The following is a 26,303-nucleotide window of genomic DNA, read 5'->3' as shown; positions in this document are numbered from 1 at the left end:
CATTTGGAACTGGCCACAGTAATCTTCCCTCATTGATATGTTGTGCATGCCTAGACTGAAATTCCAGAGTCACATTATTTTGAGCTAGCCAAGACCTTTCAGAAGTGTCAGATTTCATCTCATTTCTGTCTTGGAGACATTCAGATGTGCAAATCGTATAGCTTGGACAAAATAAACCCAACACACAGTTGGGTGTCGAGATGCTGAAAAACCCAGCTAAGAGTTTGATAGCATGTGTTTGGAGTTAGTTATCTGTGAAGTAAAAATGAAGCCCTCTCGCACTGTTTCAATTCATGACAAGTGCACATCTCTACTCTTCCTTAGTTGCGGAGAGATCCAAGATATGTTTGATGGAGAATCACAGATAGCATGCTCTTGGAAGACTCTGGGAGGAGAGGGCAGTTGAGTGCTTGCCAGCAGTTAGAGGTCAGCTTGCCGTTACCTGTTAAACCGGGCACTTGAGTTGTTGTGTCCTATATGTTCAAACAGCAGCTATTCCCGTCGGGCAAGAAGGGAGAGTCCTACACAGTGTGTGGTGCTGCCCGTAGCCTTCATTCCCTCTCAGGGTATGCCGTCAGCTTCTCTCCTTCCCATGCTGCTTCCAATTTCCTGGCCGAGGGAGGCTCTAATGGTGCAAGGCCCGGCTGGGCATGATCTCTCTCCTCCTTTTCGGCTGTAGGACTGTTTGCCTTGCTTCCCTGGCTGACCACTTCAGAGTGGTTTCCTCTCATGCTGCCATGGTAACAGTGCAGCAGTAATGGAAGGAGGGAGTGCGTGTGGCATTCAACGGCTGCCAGGGGTAGCGAGCAGAAGCTTGCATTTTGCTGAGGCCAAGTTCCCACTACAGTGAGAGACGGGAGATTTTACGATGGGAGGAGGGGAAGAAGAGAAACGATTCGAAAGCATAGCTCAGAAGCCACAGCTAGAAATCAATGCTAACCCTCTTAGGTTAGATTAAATTAGCTTGTTTAAATTATCTTAAAGTAGTAAGTTTAAAATTCAGTATACTCTGGCTTGCTTTTATTTACTTTGCCTTTCTTCAGTAACTATGATATCAAAATCAGTCTGTTTTGAAAAGAGAGTCTGGACTCCTAAGTGATCATTTTGCACTCAGAACCTGGAGCTTTAATGATACACATTACAGCTACCAGATTTTAGACAAAATTGTTAGGGTTAACAGTACTGCCAGAAGTTTCCTGCATTCCTCACATGGGAGTAGATATAGTTTTGATCTTTACATTTTGTTGTAATAATGAGTTAAATTTCACATGACTTCCACAGTAGTTTCAGGGAAATATCCTGATTGCAAACATTCAACAATTTGATTCATTGATTATTTTTACTCTCTTTTTCCCATTTCAATGGAAAATACCAATGACTCCAGTGGGTCTCTTGTTTTCTAAAACAATTTTAGCAGTAACTCTGATATGCCTGCTGTAAGAGATGGTTCTGTCCATTTTGTCCTACAGACTCTTTCCTGAAGAACCTTTTGGTAGCAGCTGACTAGTTTTTGGACTGAGAATCTGTCCTGTAATTGTGGGATAAGCACCATTTTTTTTTTTAGTGAGGCTTGTTACTTCTGGAGAGAAGCAAGTGTCAGTTATTTATTTGATCCCTAAGGCCATAACCACAAATCCAGTCCAGTATATTTAGTTCTATTGTTTCATTCACTGTTTGCCTTAGAATGAATAGTGCAAATGGGGTGGGGAGGAAGGGGATATCTCCAGCAGTGACTGAAAGTCTAGGCCAAAGGAAGAATAGGGCAAGTATATGTAATACTTCCCGTTAATACTCAAAAGCTACCTGTTTTCATATTTCTACAACCCAGAGAAGCTCCAGAGAAGTTATGATGTGCTTAGTAACCATCACAACTATGCCTATTACATGAAGAACAACCTTCTTTCATCGATTTTTCAAGTCTGGCTCTTGTTGTTTTGTTTGATATATCCTACTTCTTGTTTCAGAAGAGCTAGTGAACATTTCATGCAGGATTTTGTAGACCTCTATCATATCCTCCCTAAGTTGTCTCTTTTGCAGACTGAAGAATCCTAGTTTTCTTATTTCTTGTACAGAAGCCATTTCGCACCTTTGATCATCTTTGTAGCCCTTATCTGTCTTCTACAGTTCTGTCATGTCATTCCTAATGTGAGAGGAGCAGAACTTCACACAATGTTTAAGAAGCTGGCACATAATGGGCTTATTCGGTGGCTCAAGACTGTTGGTGCTTGTGTCTTGGTAGGAAGGCTGGCAGTCAAATGATGTCCTGGTTGACACAAGATCCGTCATAGGACTATGAGCATTAGTAGTCAGCAGGACTGTGCCTAGGATATCAGAGGTGTCAACCCAGACAGAGCTCCTGAGGGCATTGTTTTCATTCAGATGAGGTGCTGCAGGGTGGGCCTGGTGCTCCTCTCTGGGCTGAGCAGGATGGGGATCTCACCTCTGGGACATATGCCCTGATGGATCACTGATCTGTGAGGTGAAGAAGCTGCAGGAAGGTCAGCAGTTTACGTTGCATCAGGGAGGTGAGCAGGAAATTGGTATGATGCTGGCAGTGACACTACAGGGGCAAGGACTAGGACTTTGGGGGATGTAGGCTATAGAATGACCGAAAGCAAGACTTAAACAGCAAAAGAACATCAGTTACAGAACAAGGCACCCTGTAAGCTCATAATGTGTGACAACAAGACAGAGCTGTCCCTTCATCTAGAAAAATTCAAGTGAAGAACAGATACAGAGTCCTGGCAACAGAAGGGAAGGATGAACAAGCTCCCTTGGAAGAGATAACCGAGCCAATAGCTCAACAGGTCAAAACCACTGTGAGGAAAGAAGCAATGGCGACTATTAGTAGGACTTCCTTCAGCAGGGAACTAAGGCACCCATCTACAGACCTGGCATGGAGTTACAGGAAGCTTGCTGCTTGCCTCGACGCGCAAACCAACGTATCATGGAGATAGTGCCAAGACTTGTCGAACCCATGGTCTATTATCCCCTATTTCTCTGCTGTGTGGGCACCAGTGTTGCTCTGTAGTCTTATAAATCACCCTGGCATTGCATTTGATGTCTTTCAGTTCTCGGGTACCATATCAGTTTTAAGTTACATAATTTCTGAGCTTCATTAGAACTCAGAACCATCTGATCTTCAAATTTGTTAACTGTTTTGTCAGTTTGTTTTATGACCTACTCTACAGTTGGTTCAATTTTAGACCGCTCCTCAGATGAGACTCCTCAGTTAATTCTTAGCATGGTTATTTCCTGTGAAACAGCAAAGACCTTTCTGAAGAATTCATTTAGCTACTCTTCAATGAACCTTTTCATACCCTGATCACCCAGTGGCCTTACAGACTCTCCAGCATCCTTCTTGCTCCTGATGCCTTTAAGAAAGATCCACTGTCAGTGCTACTGCATTTGGCTCTTTGTCCCTTAAAACCATGTTATGCTCTGTCTTGTGTTTTTATGTTTAAACTGTAAGCGTTTACAGTCTTTTATTTTCTTCATTTGAAGATGATTTCAGCTTTTGGAAGGAGCCTTTTTGCTTTTAATAACCTCCTTTGCCCTCCTGTTTAGCTGTGCTAACCTCTTTTTCTTACTTATTAAGCTTTTTTTGACACACGTGCATTGGCCAATATGGTGTTGTTAAGTAGTTTCCATGCTGCCTATGAGAATTTAACTCTTAGCTACCATATTTAAGGTTTTTAAACAAACTTTCAGATTTTTTTTATATAGTTACTCTTTTATGTGGCTTGTAACTGATAGATTTCTGGCTGCTGTAAGGATGTTGAATCTCAGCACAAAATGATCACTCTTTTAAGAGTGACTCCTCAGTTGCAAGATGTTAAACCATCTTTTGTGCGCTATTCAGGACCAAGTCATGGATTGTATCTCTTGTGTATGTCCTAAGCAGGGCTACTCATTGGTAGTAACCAAAATTTGGTCTCTGTGCCATGTCTTGCTGTCACACTTTTTTTTTTTAGTCCGCATAGACCGTTGGAGCAGTTGAAGACTCCGTAACTATTGCCTTTTGTACCCTCACTGCCTCTCTAGCCTCTCTCAACATATGTCTGTATCTTGATTGGACAGTCAGGATTGCAGACTTTATGCTGTGTTTTTCTTCATTAATTCCTATAATCTCAACCCATATAAGATTTTTTTTGACTCACTGAGATTGTTCATTTAATTTGATTCTAAGCTGTCTCTGACATAGACCTTTACACTACTACTAGCCTGGCCTATTTTATATTTTTCTGCATAATTTGTATTTTCATAGTATAACATCTCACTGTTTTGCTTACGTAAAGTTTCTGATGTGTGTGTTATGCACGTGACATTTAGGGCTATGCCTACCATTTTCCCCGTCTTATTCGTAAGACTCGGAGCATTCACACAGGTACACGGGTAGTGCTTAGGTTCCTTTCTTGGCAACCCTTTTGTTTTCCATTTTATTTTGTTTTATTTATTGTTTTATTTATTTTGTTTTATTTATTATTGTTTATTTTATTCTTTCTATACTCAGTCCTATCCTTCTCTAGATGACACAGAATTCCCCTGTCTTCAGCCATGCTATAAATGTTATTCCAACCTTATATTCTTTACCTGTTTCCTTTCCCTCAGATAATTTATAAACTGCAATTTCATTATGAAAAACTTTTTACTTTGTTCTAGAGATGAGCCATTCATATGGAAAAAAGAGGAGAATAAGATCTTAATAATACTTTTAAAAACAAATATTTTCATTACTCATTGCCTTTCTCTTTCACAAGGAACAATATGAATCTGTTGGGAATTTCTTTAATCTGTAGTATTTTTACAGGGTAGCCAGAAAAGGAACCAATTATCTAAATATTTTACTTAGAATTTTTTTCTTTTTTTTAGTAGCTGATATAATAAAAGCAGAGTAATTTAAAAGCGTAATTCGGGTTATCAGAGTTAACTGGTACTGCCAAAGAACTATCGATGAGAGAAAATGTGCAAATCTTGAGGATTTGCAATACTTGAGTTCCACTTGTTAGTCAACGTTGTCTGGAAGCCTCTTTTTCTTAATATGTAAGAGTAGTAGAAATATGTTATTTGACTAATAAATGTACTGTCTGCTAGAATACTAGAATGTTTTTGTATACAAGCCTCCGTGTATTTCTATTATGCTGAATTTCCTTACAGTTTCGTTGTAATCCTCTATTGCTTTGAAAGTCCAGCTGCATTCATTAAGTGCAGCAAGCTGAATCCGTCAAGAAAAGTCAAGCTTCTGTGTTATTAGCTGTAAGAAAAGAAAAACAAAATCATACAGGAATTAGGCTGCATACAGTAAATTACCCTTAAAAAGTAATAAGCCTATCTTGCTTTAGTATATAACTTTTGAATCCATTTACTAATATATTAATGATTAGCTATTTAGTAGCTGCACATGGCAATAATCAAATCTTGTTTCCTGATTAATTCAAAGATAATTGCAAATTGTCAAATCTGTTCTTGGATAGGCTGCTCTGCCAGTCTGAACTAATGGAGAAATCAGTATCTTACAAGGCAAGGAAGAAGAAAAGAGTATATTACTCACCTGAATGATTTCTCTAGTGGAAACAGAAAAGAAAGGGGTTGGTTGTCTCTAGTTCCTTAGACCGTTCTGGGGAGGAGTAAAGCTAATGATTTATAATGCTAGCTCTCCATCTGCAAGCAATGCCTAGGATGACCTGTAACTTCAAAATGCTGGAAGAGAGAACTTAGTGTAATTAGGGGATGGGAAAACCCTGTGAACAGGATAACTTTGGGTGTAACATTGATAGAACGACTGCACGGAAGGCATTATGTTTTATTGGTATCCATATACATTGGGGGTTTTTTTTACACACACTTCTGCTACCATCTTGGCATAATGCCCATCCGACCACAAATTGGACCACAATCAAAGAAAGGAAAACTAGAAATCAAATGTGTTATCAGAATCAAAAAAATTTTCTCAGTTTTCTGTACGTTTTTGTGTCCGTTTATGAAACAGTGTTGTTTCACTGTCTGAGCTTTTCACAGCTCTTTAAACCATACAGTTACCTTAAGCATTGAAATAGAACGTCTTCCAGCTGCATCAGGAAAATTTTACTCTTTTCAAAACAAAAATACCCTACAGATGTATATCAGGCTTTTTTGTTTTTGTCTTTACTACTGCTGAGTGATACTGGCCTCTTAGAGAAGTTCAAGGTGAAAGGCCACCAGTCCGCCGTTTGGTCTGCTATACTAGATTTGCTGAACCAGCAAATTCAGACTCCAGAACAACTACGCTAAATGGAAACCCTCCCCACCCCGCCCCCGACCTGACTCAGTAAATCTTCGTGCCTGGACAACTAAGAAGTAAGCAGGAATTACAAGCTTAGGCTAAGGTAACACTGAAATCTGTTACTAAACTCCAGCCCTGCTTCTTTCACTCTGCTTGGAGAATCTCCACTGTCTCTGAGGTTTTGTTTTGCTCCCACACTGAGCTTTATAATTAATAAGCTCTAAAAGCTTGTGAGTCAAAGCTTTTGAGTTAGAAAGCTTGTGAGTTAGAAAGTCAATTTATCTTGTATCCTCTTTACTCTGCTGCTCCAAAAGGAGGAGAAGTAAAGGTACGAGATTAGAAGGTTCTTAGTAGTTCTAATCCTGTCCTAACACTTGCGTTTCAGTACTTTGGGGGCTTAAGTATTGTCTGCACAGGAGGAAGTGAAATACTACAGCAATGACAGTTTGTGAGAAACTGTTGAGAGCGTTGGCAAGGGAGGCAGAAACTAGTGAGAAGAAAAAGGAGTGAGCTAAACAAAGACTGAAGCTGAATACAAAACACAGAAGAAAAAATGGGATGAAAAGGGACTAGGCAATTTGTAACAGAAAAATAGAGATGATCTGAATAACTTTGGTGATTGTACTGGAGAAGAAATAATGCAATTTCCCTAGCAATTGAAGGCCAGGCAGTTGGGCAGTATGCCTTTCTGAGAGCAAAGCTTACCTATAACTCACAGAAGAACAGGGCAGTGTGCCTGGAGAAGGGAAACGGGCAGCTGAGTGTAATTCTGACTTCATTTTCATCGGAAACTTAGAAAATAAAATAGGGTCTAATTTCTATAAAAGCTGTTAAAGGCATGAAAGTTACTGCTTTGAAGTAATCTAACATGAAAAAGAAGAAATAGTTTATTTTTAAAAAACATCAAACAAACCTATTCTTTACTAAATAAGTAATCCATATAAGGTTAGGAATAGCTGCACCAAACTCTTCCAAAGAAGAGTTCTCACCCCGGGTCAGGTGAGAACATAAGCTTGAGAAATACAGGTTCAGGCCAATAAAATACTCATGCATTTATGTCAACTCAAAAGTGTCTCTCTGTAAGCAGGATGATGATCAGAGAGTTTGATAATGGCTAAAAAAATTTCAGGTTAGAAGAGTATGAATCAAAACATAGTCCAAGAATGGAGAAAGTAGAGAAACCTGAGTGATGGGATAGTACGTTCTAAAGCCCAATTTTGAAGCTTCTGAACAACGTTCAGTAGCAGATTCACTGGAGCACTGTTAGTGGTATTTTTAGCATGTTTGGAAGCATCAAGACATTCTGTTTTCTTTCTAGATGCAGAATGGGCTGTCGGCTCTAGTTTTTGTCTGATGCTGCTCCGGGGTTTCTGCCAAGTCAAGCTTCTTTAGATTTTGCTGTTGCCCACTGGAAATAGGTACCTCATTTATAGATGTCCATGGCTTTCCAGTATGATAAGTTAAGAGGAACTTCTTGCCAACACCACTGTTAAGTAATGACTTAATTCAGAGTTTATAGAAGTGCAGAACATGGGATTATGTATAATGTCTTTGGATATGCCTAGCAATATAAACATACATGACATTGAGGTCCAATTTTCCTTCTTCAATAGGCCAAAAGAGGTTAGAGCCAGCATTGTACATTTCTACAGCCTATGCACTTTAGGAAGTTCTATGTTTTTAAAGATATTTCTATAAAAGGATTCAATCCAGGAGACCATTTATTTGTTTGTGTAGCTGTAATCAGACTTTCTGTATTCATCGCACCAGGGATTTCTAACCTTACCTCAGTACTGCTGTTTGTCTCTGTTTGAAGATTCAAATGATCATCTGTGCAGTAATTTATTTTTGTATGGCATATTTGCAGTCAAAAGGTAAACACTTGTTTTTTTTTTTTTTTTTTTCCTTTTAATAATATAACCTTAAGAATCTTGGGAATACAGTAAATCCACAAGGTTGTTCAGCCTAAATTTAGGCAGCTTTTTACCATTTTTTGTAATTTTGCTGTGTCTTTTGCTCAGCATCAATACACGTCTCTGTGCACTTGAACAGGATTGCTGCAAGATTTTAAAGGACAGAATACACTAGAATCAGCTCTAAACATCAGCCAGGTTTCTTTAGGCCCGTTTTACTCCTCCTAATATTCAAATGAGTCAGTACAATCCACACAGCAGATAGAAAGCTGGAACTAATAAAAAACCCTCTACTCGGAGTGCTCTAACTTTAGAAGTTCTAACGTGTCTGAAGGCTGTGAAGATTTCCATTAGACTCATTTAGTTTCTGGACCACTGCGAAACATATGACCTAACTCAAGCTCAACTTAATGCCTGAAGCTTTAGCGGCTGCAGAGGGTAGAAGAGCTTCAAGTCTCATATCCTGAAAAGGCAAATATCAACTTCAGTTGTCCTCTACGGACTAGTGAACATATTTAGCAAAAAGGTTGGTAATGACAGACACCATTTTTAAACATAAATTGTTCAGACCCTAGCAGACGCCTACCTTTGTTAGCACGTCAAAACAATTTGATGAAGTTATGATGAAGCTCCTCCCTTTGCAAGCTGCTATCTTGATTACCTTCTCTGGATTACTCTCATCATTATCTCTGCTCTTTCTGTTGGCTTCCCACTCCCGCATGGTTCCTGTTGCTAAGTGCTAAGGACTGTCAGCCTGGTAATTTCAACTTTGCATCTCCTTTCCATGTGCACTTGCTTTGGCATCACTGGCCTTTGCAGTGCAATCCATGAAGCTGAATTTAACGTGACATTACTTAAATTAATTTTGATGTTGAAATGTAGTTTCTGCGGTCCTTCATCATGCAATTGTCTTGACAACAGATTTGCATAATCAGTGAGTAGGAATTTGTTTTTAATTTTGATGTTCATATTAGCTTGATTCAGATGAATATTGTACAGTTGTGATGATAACACAGCATGGCATGAACTGGTGAAAAATGATTGTAAACAGAACAAATAGGACAAATGATGGAGTCAAGTTCAGTGGTTATTTTTATAAAATGTAAGCAAATACCATTTCTAATTTCTGTCATCTTGCACAGTGACAGCTGTTTGAAATCTGAACATATGTATTTATTCAAATATTAGTCATTCTGACTGCTTCCCAAACAAAGATAAGGAAGATTATTAATTTTTTTGTGCTAAAGATTAGTGATACAGAGAGATAGGAGACTCTCCCAACTCGTACTTCAATCCTTCTGTTTTTCTTTCATTCCAGAGGCTACCCTCTGGACCTGCACCTTTGTCATCATGTAAGGGAATAATTCACACTTTTAAAATTAGATTTAACGTAAAGGATAGTTCTGGGGAAGAAATTGTGTGGAACTCCTCCTGCTCCCGCAGTCCCCTGGCTTTCACCTCCCTCCTTCCATCCCTAATTTACTCCCTCCCTTACAGTAGAAGACTGAGGTGAGAAATAGCAGCCATTAAGGCAAACTAATAATAACATTGCTGATTACCTACTCTAGAATTTTTTTTTTAAAGTGCTCCAGCACATCACTACTACTTGCTTGAGGAGAGACTCTCCTTTTCCAGTCATCTCTGTAGAGCAGGACTTGAATAATGTGGGGCCAGTGAAAACAAAAAACATTAATTTACACCTCTCGGGAAGTGTTCCCTCAATAAGGGACCAACGGTCTAGAGAAGAAAGGCTGCTTAAATCTGTCCTTTTAGGGGATTTGCCTGAGTAGCAATTTGTATAGTGGGACTGGAAGAGATTAGTGGAGGATGAGTCATGAAATATGCTAAGAAAAGAAAGAAAGAGAAGAATGCCGAAGAGCACAGAAAGAAGTAAGAAAGAAATAGAAATGACAAAGGCAAGAGTATGAAAGTATATTTTGAAGGCCAGAATCACGAGGGAAAAGAACATATTCTAGAGACAAAGTAATCATGAGATAAAGGTGTCAACTGGGAAAGGCAGAAGTACCCAGAAAGTAGTCAACCAGAGCAATTAAACTGATAGTAGGTAAAGCACACAAAGTATAATAGAAGATAGAAACCACAGACAGCAGAAGAAAAGAAAAAGACAAAACAAAGTTTAATTTAAATGAATTTCAATAAAATACATTTGGGGGCATTTTTTATTTAGTTGACCTGGGATAGAATGGGCAAAACAGAAATGGAGCAAGGTTATTTCATACCTGCTAGAGTAAAAGAGCACAATGAGCTACACTTGTCTTTCTGGGAGAAGACAAATGACAGTATAGACAGTCAAGAGGGTTAGCTCCCGAGTCCTTCATTTTTATGCTCTTTTCCTGAAGTTATGAGGACAGCTACATATTCTCATTATGCAGGAAGAAAAAACTGTCTGGCTTACCCCACCTCGAACAAGAAGTGAAGCTGAATAGATGAAAAAATACACTAAGCTTCTAAATGTTCCTCAGTATCATTGTTGTGATAGAACACACTAGCTTTAAAGTGCAGTGGAATACAATGGCTGTTAAAGCTTTTGCTTTTTTTTTTTTTTTGAAAGTGAACTTAATCTCTTTGTTTTTGTTTGTATTCTGTACTCAGAATTTCTCAGCGTTTATGTGCTTTGATATAAGCATGTTAGTGTAGTAAATTCTATCCCACTTGGATTTTATGTTCTTCAAAACCTTAGTAATATGTATGGCACAATCATTTCTGCAGTAAGAGTATTATTTTACCCAAATCAAGCCAAGATTTGAGTAATAACTTTTACAAAGTTGGTCAACAGTCTCTTCAGCTTTTCAGGCAATTGACTCTACTAGGTAAGCGCACAAATACCCTGTGTGAAGTAGGCATATCTAAAATAGCTTTGATGATTAGATTATTTATAATTGTATTACCTACAAAAACAATGAAAAATATATTTTTGAGTACTACAAAAATGTGCAGAGAACAGTATTGACTGCATTAGTAGCATTCAGTAGGCAGTGATGTCACATTTTGTTTTGCTCTTTACATCCATCAGTCTGTTTCTTTTGGTAGCTGTGTCATATTCTGGGTAGTCTTACTTGCAATAATGGATAGAGAATTAAGAAGGCTCTGTAAAATAGTCAGTGGCCACTTAAGCATACACCATCTTTTTCTCTGTGAAATTCCCCCTGGACTTTTAGTACAGGACGGAAGCTATTCTGTGCCAATAGTTTTAGAAAGAAGGGGGAAGGATCCAACTGAATTAGACAGAACAACCACTGGCCATTTCTTTCTTCCTTCTCAGTTATGGTCTTCCTAGTTTCAGAGATTTGAGAAATTCAGTGTCTCCATTACCCTTGGCTTCTTGGTCAGATGTTTTAGGTAGCAGATGGGAGGAAGACTTTTGAATCCCCTCCTCCATTTCTTCCTTTCTCTCAAATGCTGAGTTTCTCAGTGATACTTATGGCAGGAAAGAGCTGGAAACAAGTCGTTTCCACAGCTGATTTTCTGCTAGGCCAGATGTTACTGGAGAGTTATTGTAAGGACCCTGTCCCACACCTCCTCCATACTGGGAGGTCTTGTACAGGGCAATTAGGACTCAAGTTCACCTCTCATCCCTGAATAAGGGCATGGACATGGCAGTTAGGGCCAAGGAGTCTCAGTTGAGGACTCTTCCCTTACTTTGGATGGAGTTTTACCTGGCTGTCATAATGGAATGTATCAGTTTTGGGGATAATCCAAAAATATTTTTCTATCTGATTACATTTCTAATTACTTGGATATTAGTTACACTAACAAAAAATAGAGAAAAGCAATTGTGTGAATAATTGAACAACTGCTTAAGCAAAGTGTTTTGCTACTTACATTACTTTTTTAATTTTAAAATGTAGCAGGCAGGATTCTCCTGCTACAGGTGTTGTAAAATTTTTATAAATAATTGTTATCAGCAATAGTACTAGGTTAGTTTGGTTCTACTTGGAATGAGCAGTTTCAAGTAAGGAAAGAGGGAGATAGTGGATGCATTTGTGTGAACAGAAGAGTAATTTAACAAGTGGGTTCCCAAAATATTTCTCATTCAGCCTTCAACAAACCCAAACAACTCAGAAAACAGTGTTTTCAGAAAAGAAGCAAGAGACCTGTTCCCCTGTAAATTTGAAAATGATTTAATGTAACTATGACTAAAATGAAAGGTAACAGTATTTGGCAAACTTACTATAAGCGTAATTCCCTAGAAACATTTTTATTTTGTATTTGATAAAAGTATGATACCATACCTGGGAAATGCAGCTCTCTAGTGAATAGATAAGATTTTACTTCATTTGTTTTTTCTTTCCTTTTTTTTTTTTAAGTTTGTGTTGCATCAAAAAGAAAACTCTTTAGAAGTACATTCATGAGCTTTGTGGATAAATCTGATCTGGTGGGACTGGTTTGGCTTTCTTGACAAAATAAAAGAAAATACATTCAGTTAGTAGCAGGATTTTTAACACAGCTCTTGTCCAAAAATACTTGACTTTCCCTCCTGCACATCATTAAATGCTGAAATTAAACTGTGTGCAGCCCATAACAATACACCTTCAATTTAGTGTATTTCACTAGTCTGTACTGCTATGATTGATTTTTGAGTACAAAAGCTTTCATCACCACGTGATCTTCTACAGAACTTTACAGCTTTTTTAAATAACACAAATTGTTCCTTAGTATGTAGTATACTTAGATAAGCTTGTTAAAAGCATATTTGTATGCTGCTGAAAGACCTACATGAACTACGAATGATTTTGATGAGGGCCTAAATTGTTTAATTTATCTGGAAATTCTATTCCTGGTAAACTCCTTATTCTGAAACATATACCATTGGAGTGAATAAATGAATCAATAGATCTTATCACAAAAAATTGGATTGTGAATATGATAAAACAAAAAAGCTCATCTCATAAGATAATATACTAACAGTTCTTGCCCAAAGTTTCATGTTCTCAAATTCTTTCTTAATCTCAAGAGAAGTCAAAGTGAATGGTTTTGTTTCAGGAACTGCAGTTTGAGAGACTGACTCGAGAACTTGAGGCTGAACGTCAGATTGTAGCAAGCCAACTGGAGAGATGTAAGCTTGGATCAGAAACTGGAAGCATGAGCAGCATTAGGTAATGTACGAATTGCTAATTTATTTGCTCTGGTAATGAATTAACATGGAAAACAAATTGTATTGTTCATCATCTTGTAAAAAATCATACAGGAGGGAGCATGAGGTTTTAGTAGAGTTTGAAAATTTGCGTTTTGACCCGATTTTTTTTACAGAAAATTTCAAGAAGATGAATTTCTGTGCAATCTGGTATCTGATTTATCCAGTAATAAAATGGTAGTCACATCTGCAGTTCATTGACTTGCTGTAGTCTGACTAGATTAATGCCAAAACTCCCATTTCCGCTACCAAAACAGCTACCATTTTCAGCCAAAACCTTTTTAGCTTCATATTTGCAGATATATTGATAAGTATGTAAACCTATTTTCTTATCATTCCATCATTCAAAGCAATAAAAGCTTTAGAGATCATTTCAGCTGCTTATACAACATAATGTGATTACCTAAAGCTGCTGATCTCACATCAAAATGTAATGATAAAGTAAGAATCTCCCTCTTTTTTTTAAAAGACTGGCTTTCTTAGATTATTCTGGCATGTTAGTTGGATGATGATGGAATTCTTAGAAGAAATTGTTGTAACAAAAGGATGCTGATCTCTTGGTCCGTGTGGTGAGAGTAAAGATTTTGTAGTTTTGAGCTTTTTGATGGTAGTTTGTTTTCTCAGGTGAGCCTTGTAAATTAAAGATTGTATTATTTCAATTTCAAGGATAAAAAAAAATGTATTGCATGACAATTTCAGCAGAAAAGCCAGTTCCAAAGTCACTTTATATAAAAATTAGGCACCCCTGAACAGACATATCTTCTCTTTTCTTGATAAGTGTGATATCTTTCTAATGCATAAGATGAAGTATGATATGCCAAGCTTAGTAAAGTTTTGTGTGGTATTAGTAGAAAAACTACAAAACTATCTGTGACTATTGTAATAAACTCTTCCTTAGTTGAAGCAATTCAAGCTGCTCCTCAATCAAATAAATGATTATTTTCCAGGATAAGTAGGAAATAATTACTCAGTAGAATGCCAAAGCTGAAAAAAAAGGTGAAAGTAACGGTTCAATTAAAATGGCAGAAGGCAGAAAAATCTTTCACTAATTCAGCAGAATCGGTCCATGAAGTTGACCCAACTATGAACAGTCTCAACAATAAATTGAGAATTAATTTCCTAAAGAGAAAAGCATTTTCATGTATTCTGTATATTCTTTCCTGCCAACTATTTTAATACTAAAATATGTTAACATTATGTTAACATTATATTAACATTAGAGAAACCACATTGCTTAGAGTTATTTAAACACTGATTAGGTAGCATTTTTGCAGAGCGCTACAGTATTACACTTGCACTTAAGTGCATTCCCACATCCTTTTAAACTTAATTCCTTTGAGATTATAGATTCAGGTTCAGTGAAGATTAATTCTGTTCTATGGCTTTTTATAATTAATGTTGCGTGAGTGCATGTTAACACTTAAATTTTATTTGCTTTCCTACTTTAAACAATGAATTTCAGGCTAAAAATCTCAAGTCATGAGGATAGTTTTAAAAAAGTAGTTTAAGTCTTCAATTATATTAAGAGATTTCATTATGTGAACGTTTACATAAGGAACAGAAGATTTTTGAGGTTAAAATAATTTTATTTTATTCTCATTCATGTGAAAAAATGAGAAATTCACAAAATATCACTGTTTCTTACTGGGAAGATTATTTATTGCCCCCTATCTGAATCGGAACATCATGGCAGCCTCCCCGTGAGACTGATCACTGTGTTGGGACAAAGGGACAGGGCTCATCAGAGGAGGGGTAGACTTATGGCTAGCAAATGAAAGCTGAAAGGACCTGGGATACACAATATCTTCTTAGTCCAGTATTTGGGAAAGCTGGTACCATCTGAAGTAGCCATCTGGATTTTAATATCTCTGTCTGTCATATTTTTAATAGAACTTTTTAATATCTGTAAATGGAGCATACTTATGGTTGCTATTGTAGTCAGCAGATGCAAATAACAGCCTAACATGGCTCTCTGTTTATCTCTGTCTAGCTTTTGTTTTCCCAACTGCAGAGCTGTGTTTGATGAATGTGAAAGTTTCATAGTAGAGATAGAGAGGCCGCCTCCTTCTTCCTTCTTAGAATTTCATTATAGGAAGTTCTACGTTATGCTTTTCAAGGTTTGTCCTTCAGAGTCTTGTGTCTGCCCTCTCTGAGTGCACGCTGCATGGTTCTCTGATTCCATCAGCAGACATCAGCCTAGCTCTGAGAAGAGGGGCAGCCATCAGCTGCTACATATAGTGCTTCTTTCCAAAGTTGAGTGTGGGGAAAATGCAGAGGAAGTAGCTTAAAAGGAAAGATAGGTTATCCTTCTTGCATACTGCAAAGAGTGAAATAAAATTAAAAAAAAAAAAGCATTTTGCAGAGGAAAGATTGGTTATAGGAACAGAGCTTCAAAAGGAATCAATGACAAGAAAAGAAAGGTGGACCTAAGCTATGTAAGAAGTCATAATTTTAAAGGTTTGCCAAAATGGATGATGAAACACTAAAAAGAGGAAAAAAGAAATTTTTTAAAAAATTTTGAAATTCCTTCCTCAAATTTGGAATTCTTATTCTGCTAAACATCTGGGGGGGGGGGGAGGGGGAAAGAGATTATTCTCTTCTAAGTGAAAAATAAAAAGTCCTGGAAAAATAAAGATACTTCAAGCATGTAATTAAAATCTAGAATATATATATGTATATATTCACAGTACATCAGTAGCCAATTGCATTGGAACATTTTTCACCCACTTGGAAAAGCCTGCAAAGCCCTTAAAAGCCTGCACAGCCCTTACTAGCAAGTATTTGTAAGATAGAAATCATTAGAGGACTACAGCTACTACAAAATTGCAACAACAACAATAAAACACCAAGGAATGTACATATGATGGGTACCCCTTTGCAGAATAACAATTTTAAAGATACAGACGGGATGGGATTGTAACTGTAGAAGACAATAATACTGCTTCCACCCTGGAGGGATATTGACTCCTCCAGTGGAGCAGAATGAGCAAATGGAATTTCAAGAGAAAGAGCGAGCGCAGTTTGCACCTCCTGTTTGTAAGTAACAGAACAGCATCTTGGCTGTGACAAAGCAAGATTTTAAAAGTAACAAAGGACTATTCTTTCTGAAATTACACTTGCTCAAGCATTGCTGTGGAAGAAAGTGACAAAAAGGGTCCTTTTCTTAAAACTAGAATTTTCCTTATCACTGCTGAATAAATAAAGCAATTTTATTTTTTTGAATACAGGTTAGCTAAAAAAAATCCTCCCAATTTAAAAGTTTATTCAGAAATTTTTCTAGTAATCTCTGAATGTGATCATGCATTTATTTTAAACATGCTTTCTGGCAGAACACAAACTAAAATGAGAAGTTATAGCTGTTATTAATTGGCCTTTATGGTTAAAGAGCTTTTTAAAACAAACTTTAGATCAACTACATATATTTTAAATACTGTCATTATTCAAAGTGAAATACTACTACCTATAAGTCTCCAATAGAAGTGAATATACATCCTGCAATGATGTCACCATTACCTGATGACATCTAGGGTTATTATTCAGATGCTCTTTCTTATTAAGGAATAATCAAACTGGGCTGATTGTAATCAGCATATTTTAATACTGGGAAGTTTCATTTTTTAACCACTTGGAAATGATTCATTCAAAATATTTAAAAGGAAATTTTCTTGTTAATTTTTGTTACCTATATCCTTTAGTAACTGAATATGTAAAACTAGTGTATGGAGCAGCTGTCCATATTTGAAATTTTAGTCAGGCTAAAACAACTTACAGTGGTATTTACTGCCATATCTTGTCTAACATCTTAAAACAAGTACAGATACACATAAAAAGAAGTACTTACATGCTTAGAAACTTAATGTCAAGTACACTTCATTGTGGAGCTATCAGGACAGTTATTCTCAACTTTACTTCCTTGGCATAGTACTTTCATGAATTCTTCGTGTATATCTTAAGATTGTGCACTTGAAAGTGCATGCTAAAGGAGCATGCTAAAGGTCTGCTCTTTCTGGCTTCATTTTTGCTTTCTGTGCTCTACTTGCAAATTTGACAGTTGGCCCATGTATCCAGTTGCAAAGCTCCTTGTGGCTCAGTTTTGGATCGTTAAGGACCCCATGTGTGACTTTTTCTTGTCACAGAAACCAGGATCGAAAAAGTAACATTAGATGAATTTGCATAGTAAAATGCAACCCTACACGGCAGATACAGCCTAGTTCAGAACTGGAAACTCTGTATCTTACACTAATCTGTCAGCATAGCTCTGATTGATCAAGCCTGGTGAGAAGCAGATCTAAATAGCGAGGACGGAAAGGTACGTTAATAGGATTCCACAGTTTCTAGGATATAAGGTACTGTACTCTGTATTTTGTCTGTAGACATGCCAGTTTCTTCCGAAGAGATTGGGTTAATCAGAGTTGGCTCCTCTATCCAAAGTTATGGCAACAAGAGATCTTGCTTAACTCAAGAGCAAGCTTTGTTGCAAACACTAAACTAAACTTGGTTCTTCCCAGGATGATTCACTAACCTTGAAGAGTTGACTCTGGACATGCAAGGAAACACGCTGCTTTACTGCAGTCCATCAATTCTATGCCTATATATCTCACAGTTGAGTCTCATCAAAAATGCCCAAATCTGTAGACACTTTTAGAGGCTTACGGTACTGTAGTCACTAGGAAGTGTACTGAAAGGACCTTGATGCCTTCTGCTCTGGAGCAGGTATTGGCTGTGAATCTAAGAGGGAAGTTGTGGCCTCTGGTAAAGCTGAGTAAAACGTTCAGACCCTCAAGTAGGGCAGAACTTGGGGAGCTCTTCCATGCTGCGGTGTTTGCGTGTTGGCAAACTCTGAGCAGCTCACTAAGTTTCCTCAGGCACTGCAATAAGGAGCCTCGTCATGTTCAGTACTTCCCCGTCTCTCTGCCTCAGCTGCTTATTCCTTTTGGGCCAGATTCTTCACTCTATCCCTCCCATTTATATGGAGGGCAGTTAGATGCCTGAGTATCTTTGAGCACTTGAGTCTCTGTTCATTTTACATATATATTAACATATTTCAAATTTCTAAATTCTCCATGACCACACAAATGTTTTGAGCTTCCCAAAACAAAAGCTGAGGCAAGTGAGGGTATTATTTTTCTTTCCAGAGATGAAAACCAAATCTCTGTGGCGCTTTGGAGATTATACTACATGCTCTCATTTTTTCTTTTAAAAGTTTTCATACAAAATACTGCCTCAGAATGGAAAGACTGAACAAGCAAGAAAATAGATTGCATGCATACACACGTAGCAAATATGGAAGCTAGGTCTTTACACAATCAAATATCCTCTGAACTTGCTTAAAGAACTGTAATTATTTACTGATTAGTAAATGCTTAAAACTTTAAAATAAGTTTCTGTTTTTCACTTTTATCACTGCTGTATTTAAGCAGCTTTTATTAATTTACAGGGGTTTTTGATGGAATCTTACTGTTTGAAGTCAGGTAGGCAGTTCAAGCATAGACTACACTTTTCCTTTTAACATACAGTTTGCAAATTGGTCAGACAATAAACTTTTTCAGCTGAATTTCAACCTCCCATGAAATTAGTAGCAGTGATTTGCCATTTACTGTTGAAAATTTCCTAAAAAGATTACTGTATGTGCATGCACATGCTGAGGAATGTACAAAAGCTTCTGTTTTTTAAAGGTAGCAAAAATATTATCTAACTTACTGACTTTCATGGAAAGTATACCTGCATTGTAAATGCTTTATTCCATGTAGTGCTCTCTCTTTGAGACGCATAGATTATGCAATTCATTACATGCAAAATTGATGTTTTACTTAGAAGCATATGATTTTTGTGACCTCCATCAAAAATTGTGTAGCAAGTCTAACAAATCCCCAAGAACCTTCGTTAGAAGTATATTCCAGAGATAGATGAAGTGCACAGTTGCATGATTAGGGAGACAATTTTCATTGTGTTGGCTAAGTAAATAAAATTTCAGCTATGAATTTTCCTGTACAACTGTGGATGTTAGGTCTAATTCAGGCTACCTATTGTAGAAATATATATAATAGTATCACATATGTTCAACACATATATACATATACACATGGCTGTTCACACTGATCAACACAGGCAGAAACATTCAGCGCTCACACAAAAACAAACAGCACCACCAGCATCATCTGTTCCATTCCCTGGCTGGTGAGGATGAAGGTCCATTAGTGGGAAATATATACCTATATATACACAATGTGAATCCCTCCAGTAACTGGCCTTTAGACTCTCAGTCTATGCAGGAACTGGCATTGAATCCTCTTGTCTTCAGTTTCTTTCAGCACAGAGGCGCGCGCGCGCGCACACACATGTCTCTCAGTTGACCCCAGACTCCACCATCTTTCTGGCAGTTGGCCAGATTGCCTGAGTAAATACTGGGTTATTGAAGTGCTAAATTGCATGGCAATATGTCTTTATAGGGACTTTAAAGCCTTGCAAGAAATATAGACAAATACATTAGAAACCTCAATAGTTAAAAAGTTGTGAAATGAAATATTACTGTTCAAGATATACCAGGTATTGTATCTGATATACCAGGATGAAAACATCCCTGCTTTTTTTTCTTTGACTACTATTATTATTGTTGCCTTCTTCAAAACTGCACACAGTAAAATAGAAGAAACGACAGGGGAAAAAAGCCATCAGTTGTATAAAGCACATTATCAAAATTGTAAGCAGCATATGCCTTGGAAAATGAGATCTAGCAGCATTCATATTTCTTAAAACATAACCCTCTTCCCAAGAAAAGTAAAACACATACTGTCACAGTAATTTTTTTGTCTGTATCTTTCTCTCTGAAGCTTTGTTTTTCACCAAATGATGTTTCAGGATTTGTTTTTAATCTAAAGTTAACTTAAATGAATTTAATTTTAGTTTATGTAGACATGCAGTTATTCTTAAAATTTAAATGAGCTTTGTGTTTAAGAAAAAAAACAGGAGCAAAAGTATTGGCAGTACTCCACCAGTTTAGAGGGACATTATAAGCTAGCTAACTTTAGGTGTATATGTGTGATGGATAATATAGGCTGTAGATAATCTAAGATGCATTTGTGTATGGTAGCCTGGGAGGTATTTACCCTGTCACAGCATTGCTGTGTAATTCTGTTATGAACTAGAATTCGGCTTATGCTCTAGAACAGAAGTTTCTAGACTTAGTAAAACTTATGTTTTAGAATTGAACCTAATTCTAATTGTTTCTTTTTACTATTATGACTGTGTAATCTTCGGGAATCTTCTTTTGAACCTGTCTCGGGATTGTACTGATAGTAAGTGCTGTACCAGAGATATATATTGTGTAGTAAAGGGGAATGGGTGAAGATAACTACTACACGTGATTTTTTAAAATCTCTTCAGAGAAGAAATTGAAGGGCATAATAGAGTGCCTAGTACTAACTAGGTGTCTGTTGAGAGGGACATTTTCTATACTTCTCTCAGTTAAAATTTGGAAAAGATGGTCTTTTTTGTGCTTGACCAACATGATTTATTGCTGTGATGAGATGACGCTCAGTGCTTGAAGGAAGAGCAGTGAATGTCATTTTCCTAGACTTTAGCAAGGCCTTTCACATGGTCAATGTGGATGGTGAGATGGGTGGAAAATTGGGTGGACAGCTGGGTTCAAAGGGTTGTCATGAACAATACCAAGTCCACATGGCAGCCAATAATTATTGGTGTCCTTCAGGGACTGATACTAGGACCAAAACTATTTAGAGTTTTCATTAACAATGTGGATGATGGGAGTGTACAATCCATAAATGTGCAGACGATAACAAATTGGGGGAGTGGTCAGTACACTGAAGGGCAGGGCTGCTATTCAGAGGGCCCTGCACAGGCAGGAGAAATGGGCTAACCAGAACTTCATGAAGCTGGAGAAAAAAAAAAAAAAAAAGGAAGTCCTGCATCTGGGATGGAATAACACCATGCACCAACACAGGCTGGGACTGACTGGAAAAAAAGCAGCTCTACAGAAAAAGACCTCGAGGACCTTGCTGACAGCAGATTGAACATGAGTCAGCAGCATGTCCTTGCAGTAAAGAAGGACAACTTCATCTTGGGCTATATTAGCAAAAGCGTAGCCAGCAGGTCAGGGAAAGTGCTTCCTTCTACTTGACAGTCAGGAAGCTACATTGTATTGTGGCTGATTTGGAGCTGCCCAGTCCCAGAAAGACATTAGCATACTGAAGCAAGTCCAGTGAAAGGCCACCAAGATGGTAGGAGGCTGGAGCACATGATATATGAGAAGAGGCTGAGGGAACTGAGGTTGTTGGCCTTAGAAAGAGAAGGGTCAAGAGGGATCTTATTGCTGCCTACAACTAGGTAACAGGAGTGTGAAATGAAGACAGGGCCAGACTTTTCTCAATAGAATGAGAGGTGATAGGCAGAAGCTAGAACATGGAAAATTCTGATAAGATGTAAAGGAAACATTTTTCACCATGAAGTTGGTCAAACACTGGAATGGGTTGCCCAGAGGGGTTGTGGGTTTCCATCCTTGAAGATACTAAGAGGTGACTGGGCAAGGCCATCAGCAATCAGTTCTTGTTGCACCTGCTTTGAGCTGCAGTTGGACTAGATGACCCCAGGGGTCCCTTCCAACTTAATGTTTCTATGATTTTTATTATGATTTCAGTATAAATATTATGAAAATAATTGTATTAGAATTCTATGATGTTTCACACCAGTTCTTCATGTATTTCAGGAAAAAAAAAAAACTCTCTTTCTGTAATCTAAAGTAATGAACTAATGAATGTGTGGTTTAATTTTGCCCATAAATACAGTAATTAAAAACAAAAGTGGAAAAATTTATAGTGTGGACTCTAGAGCAAAGTTTGAGCCAAAAGAAAATGATGCTATGTTTCTATTGTAGTTATGATAGCAGAGCAGTTGTTTGTATGCTAAGGGTTGATCAACACTGGCATTTAGAAAATAATGCTACTTTCAAGTGTAATTTATGCACCTTCATTACTAGAAAACAGTTTTGACTGTGTTCTGGTTCTTCATCAACTCAATATATTATCAGTTAAAGATATCAAACTTTTTCAGGTTGCTTTGGTTACAGTGAAGTAAGGACTACCAAAAAGCTTCTAAATTTAAAAAACAAACAAGCAAATTTAAATTGAATGCAAATTAGAAATTAACTTTTGAAAAGAAAAAATGCACAGCAACTGTATCAGAACAGAAATAAAAAGGTGGCAACATTATGTTGTTACTTATGACAGTGCCAGGTGTAATTGTTGTACTTTTTATATATGAGTCAACAGCATAATATTAAAAGTCAGTACATCCAGGAAATGAAGTCAGATTTTTTTAAATGATGTTCTTCAAGAAGGTCAGCATCTCAGCAGTAAACAGAAGATTTTGAATAGACTTTTGACAACAAATGCTGCAGCTCAGAAACTCACAACTCGGTCTGGAACGTGTTTGCTCAGTAGTTTAGAAGCTGAATAAGCTTAAGGTTATGTCACGCTGTTGCTCATCTTCACTGGGGAATGCGTGAAGCTTAACAAGTCATGACTGGATGAACTTGTCGCCAGAATTAATCAGCAAGTTTATTTGAAATAAAAGATGGAAAGAAAAGCAGGCAGTTTTCTGAAAGTGCTTCTCACTACTTTTGCTACAAGTCTGAATATTTAGCAGTGATGAGACAGCATTTTGTTTTTAATTTTTCCCACAATTATTTTACTTTGCTATAAGTGGCCAGGTCAGGTGGAACCTTTTAGAGGGGATGGGGAGATTGCTCCTTCCTGAAGAGCAACAAAGCTTAGTCGTGAAAGGGAAGACTTCAAAGAGTGCAGGGTGCAGCAGGCAAAGGAATCACAATTAAAAGCAGGAAGCCTACAGTTCATAGACAGACTAGTGAGGTATGTGTGTATATGCAGAAACTGGAATGAATGTCAAGGATCAGCCAGCCAAACCTCAGAAGAATGGAATGAAATTTCTAGGGTCCAAGGAGGACTGTCTAGACTTTGCAGCAATTCAAAACTTCCTTCAGTTGGCTAAGAGTGAGTGAGGAGGCAAGGACCCAGCTGTGAGGAAACGCAGGCAAAAGGCAAGTAAGTGGGAGATAAACCTTTAGTTGATTTCTGCAGGGGAGGGATGAGGTATTTTCTCTGAGATTTTTCTGTTTAAATGTTAAGTTTCTAATTTTCACTCTAATAAAAGTTGTAGGGGAACAGTGGAGTTTTGTAGAAGTCTTTCAGTGGTCTTTGGGAAAAGATATGTAACCATCCCAGAGCTCTGACCACTTTGGGATCCCGTCACAGTTTGTAAATCTTTAACAGCAGTACATTTTAGGGAAGCACCTGTGCATATGTTATTTACTTCTTTAGTGTGTGAGTATTATGACAAAAAAGATGAATTATTTTCCTCAATATTTTGTTTTACTTCCTGTTTTGCAATCAAAAGCACCTTCATAATGATTTTTCATACTGAAAAAGAGATTAACAAGTCCCCCACCCAAATCAATAATGAACATGCAGTGTTCAAGTTTTACCCTAGAGCTTTACGTTGAACAGGAACTGTCTACAGCAGAAGAGATGTAAGTGCAGCATATTTAATTTCCCTCTTACCAAAGTATTATGTAGATTCCATGGAAAGCATTGTTAGTAAACCTATGTCTGCATTAGCAGGTAGTGCAGCACAATAAAACATTCATATTATATGCAATTTGAGGGGATTTATAACAGACTTGGTTCTATTTAGAGGTATATTGAATTTATTACTTTATCTAGGATTGTTAAAATCCCTAGAGATTATTCCTAAATTGGAAAAGTAAACAATTTGATGCATAATTTTTTTATAATACGTAGCTAGCAAATACATAGATGATAAAGAGTATGTTATGAGCACCCTGGTGTATGATTATGTCAGATTTACCTCAGCATTGGCGTAATATGGGTCTGAGTACTCAACATGAGTACTCACTGTATAAAAGTCCAATATTTAGGAGGTATTTTAAAAAGCCAAAAAAACCTACTGAGAGCAAAAGTTGATGCCAAACAACTTTTCTGTATTTCTACTAATCTGAAATTTGTGGGGGTTGTGTTGGTACTCCATAATAAGACACATCAAGAAAACAGAGTAATCCCATTTTTCCTCTACTGGAGACTAACTGGTTTCACAGTTTTGCAACAGAGAAATTTCTATTGCTGAAAGGCAAGTTTCCAGCAAATGTCCAAGCAATTAGGTCAAATTTTTTACAGTACATCTATATCTTTTATGATTGTATAATAGGTCCTATCATTCCCAGAAAGATATGCCTTTGAAAGCACCAACTCCCAACAAGACTTTTAAAACATTCCCTCCACAGATCTTCTCCCTCTTCTCCTGCCAAGTTCCCTCCTTTCCTGCCCGAGATACTACCTCCTCAAGAGCACTGACAAAGTAACATACTGCATTGCCAAACTCATAAGAATGACACATTTAGGAAATTAAGGTATCAGATTTTATTTTATTGTCATTGAAGCTACTGCAGAGACGCTATGGCATAAGCATACAAAGGTATTTTTCTGCCTATTGGCTTAAAAAAATGATGTTTTAGGTGGAAAGCTTTATTTAAAGGTGCTGGTTGTCCCTTTGATTCTCTCTCAGTTAGCACAAGTCCTTCATTAGTTCTTCTGTGTCGCTAATACCAGAAAAAGAAGCAACAACAACAACAGAACAGCAGATAATATATAGACCATCATTTATTGATACGTAAGCCAATGTATATCCAACATGGGATAGAGACTATCCAACAGTATAGTCTCTATTCCGGTATATTTCTGGTTTGGTACTGAGATGTCTGAAAGCACTTTACAATTAGCACATTCACAACTGAAATGTCTTATTGCAAGCCACATACTCGAATGTTATACTATTTTGAAAAAAACATGGAAAAATTGATATTAGGAACTATATCCTCATTAATGTAAAACCTGGTTATGTCTTACGGACTCCAGCTCTGTGTACATACTGACTTTTGATAAGCCTTTTATTGAAAAATTAGAGTAATACAGTTTACTGTTGAAGACGGATAAGCCGTGTTATAGGTTGCCTAAGGAAAGCATACAAAATATCATTTTAAGCTTAAGAACATGTTGAATATCTATTAAGGATGGGAAATGAGTGACAAGACTATTTCTCTACAGCCCTTCTAGCTCTACTTTTATGATACGTTGCTGGGCTTTGCTTTAGTAATTTGACAACGTTCTTTTTGTCCTCATCCTTACTTATCAGATGTTGATATGTTTTTGGATCAGCTCGGGGGAACTGAAGTTGAGACTGGGGAGAATGCTGAGCAAGAGTGCCTTACTAGTATAAAGTTCTTGAATTTAGAGTCCTTGCAGGAAAATTTGGTTAAACTTGTCCAGGAAAGTTGACTTTTAGTGCTTACTGCTTGTTGACCAAAGGTACTAGATACCATTTTTTTGATATCTTGGAAGTAGGTGGCTTAGGGCTGAGAAAAATTCTGTAACATGGTGACAGTATTTAAGGGCCATGGGCAGCTGACATCACATACTGTAACAGAAACAGTGTAGCGAAGCTGTGTCTGTCAGTCTGAGGAATCATAAACAGAGACTGTAACAGTGTCTGTCGTTAATGTTGCCTACTGGCTTGTGTTATTAGACCAAGTTTTCAGTTGTTTCTTACTCTGCCAGATTAAGCCTTCCAGGTTGAATATTCCCTTCTCAAGATGCACCTTTTGAGCTTTTAAAGTGAATTTTGACTAATTGCTATTATTATTATTTATTATTATTATTATAGATATGCACTATAATAAGCCTTAATGGACCTAACCCTGACACTTAACGAGCCTGCCTGGACTCACCTGGGGCTTCCACACACCCCTCCTGCCCATGGGATCTATTTAAACTCAGGCCTGGGCCTTTCAGCCCCTTCTTGAACTATGCTGTAGAAGTGCCAGTCTCCAGGCCTGCCTGTGCGTGCCCATGGGCCCCGCTGATCTTGA

General features: G+C 37.5%; 1 protein-coding gene across 5 annotated transcripts in view; it reads left to right on the top strand.

Moving 5' to 3' along the window:
• The window catches only part of CTNND2 (catenin delta 2), a 669,170-nt gene that overhangs the window by 238,208 nt on the left and 404,659 nt on the right, over positions 1–26,303 (top strand). For all 5 annotated transcript variants that reach the window (XM_068931423.1, XM_068931424.1, XM_068931421.1 and 2 more), the window contains one exon: positions 13,180–13,292. In XM_068931423.1, the coding sequence (XP_068787524.1) occupies positions 13,180–13,292 (113 nt within the window). The remainder of the gene's footprint in view (positions 1–13,179; positions 13,293–26,303) is intronic.

This window comes from Struthio camelus, chromosome 2 (assembly GCF_040807025.1).
Source record: "Struthio camelus isolate bStrCam1 chromosome 2, bStrCam1.hap1, whole genome shotgun sequence".
Taxonomy (NCBI): domain Eukaryota; kingdom Metazoa; phylum Chordata; class Aves; order Struthioniformes; family Struthionidae; genus Struthio; species Struthio camelus.
The sequence above is the reverse complement of the archived record's forward strand: the minus strand, read 5'-3'. Positions and strand labels throughout refer to the sequence as shown.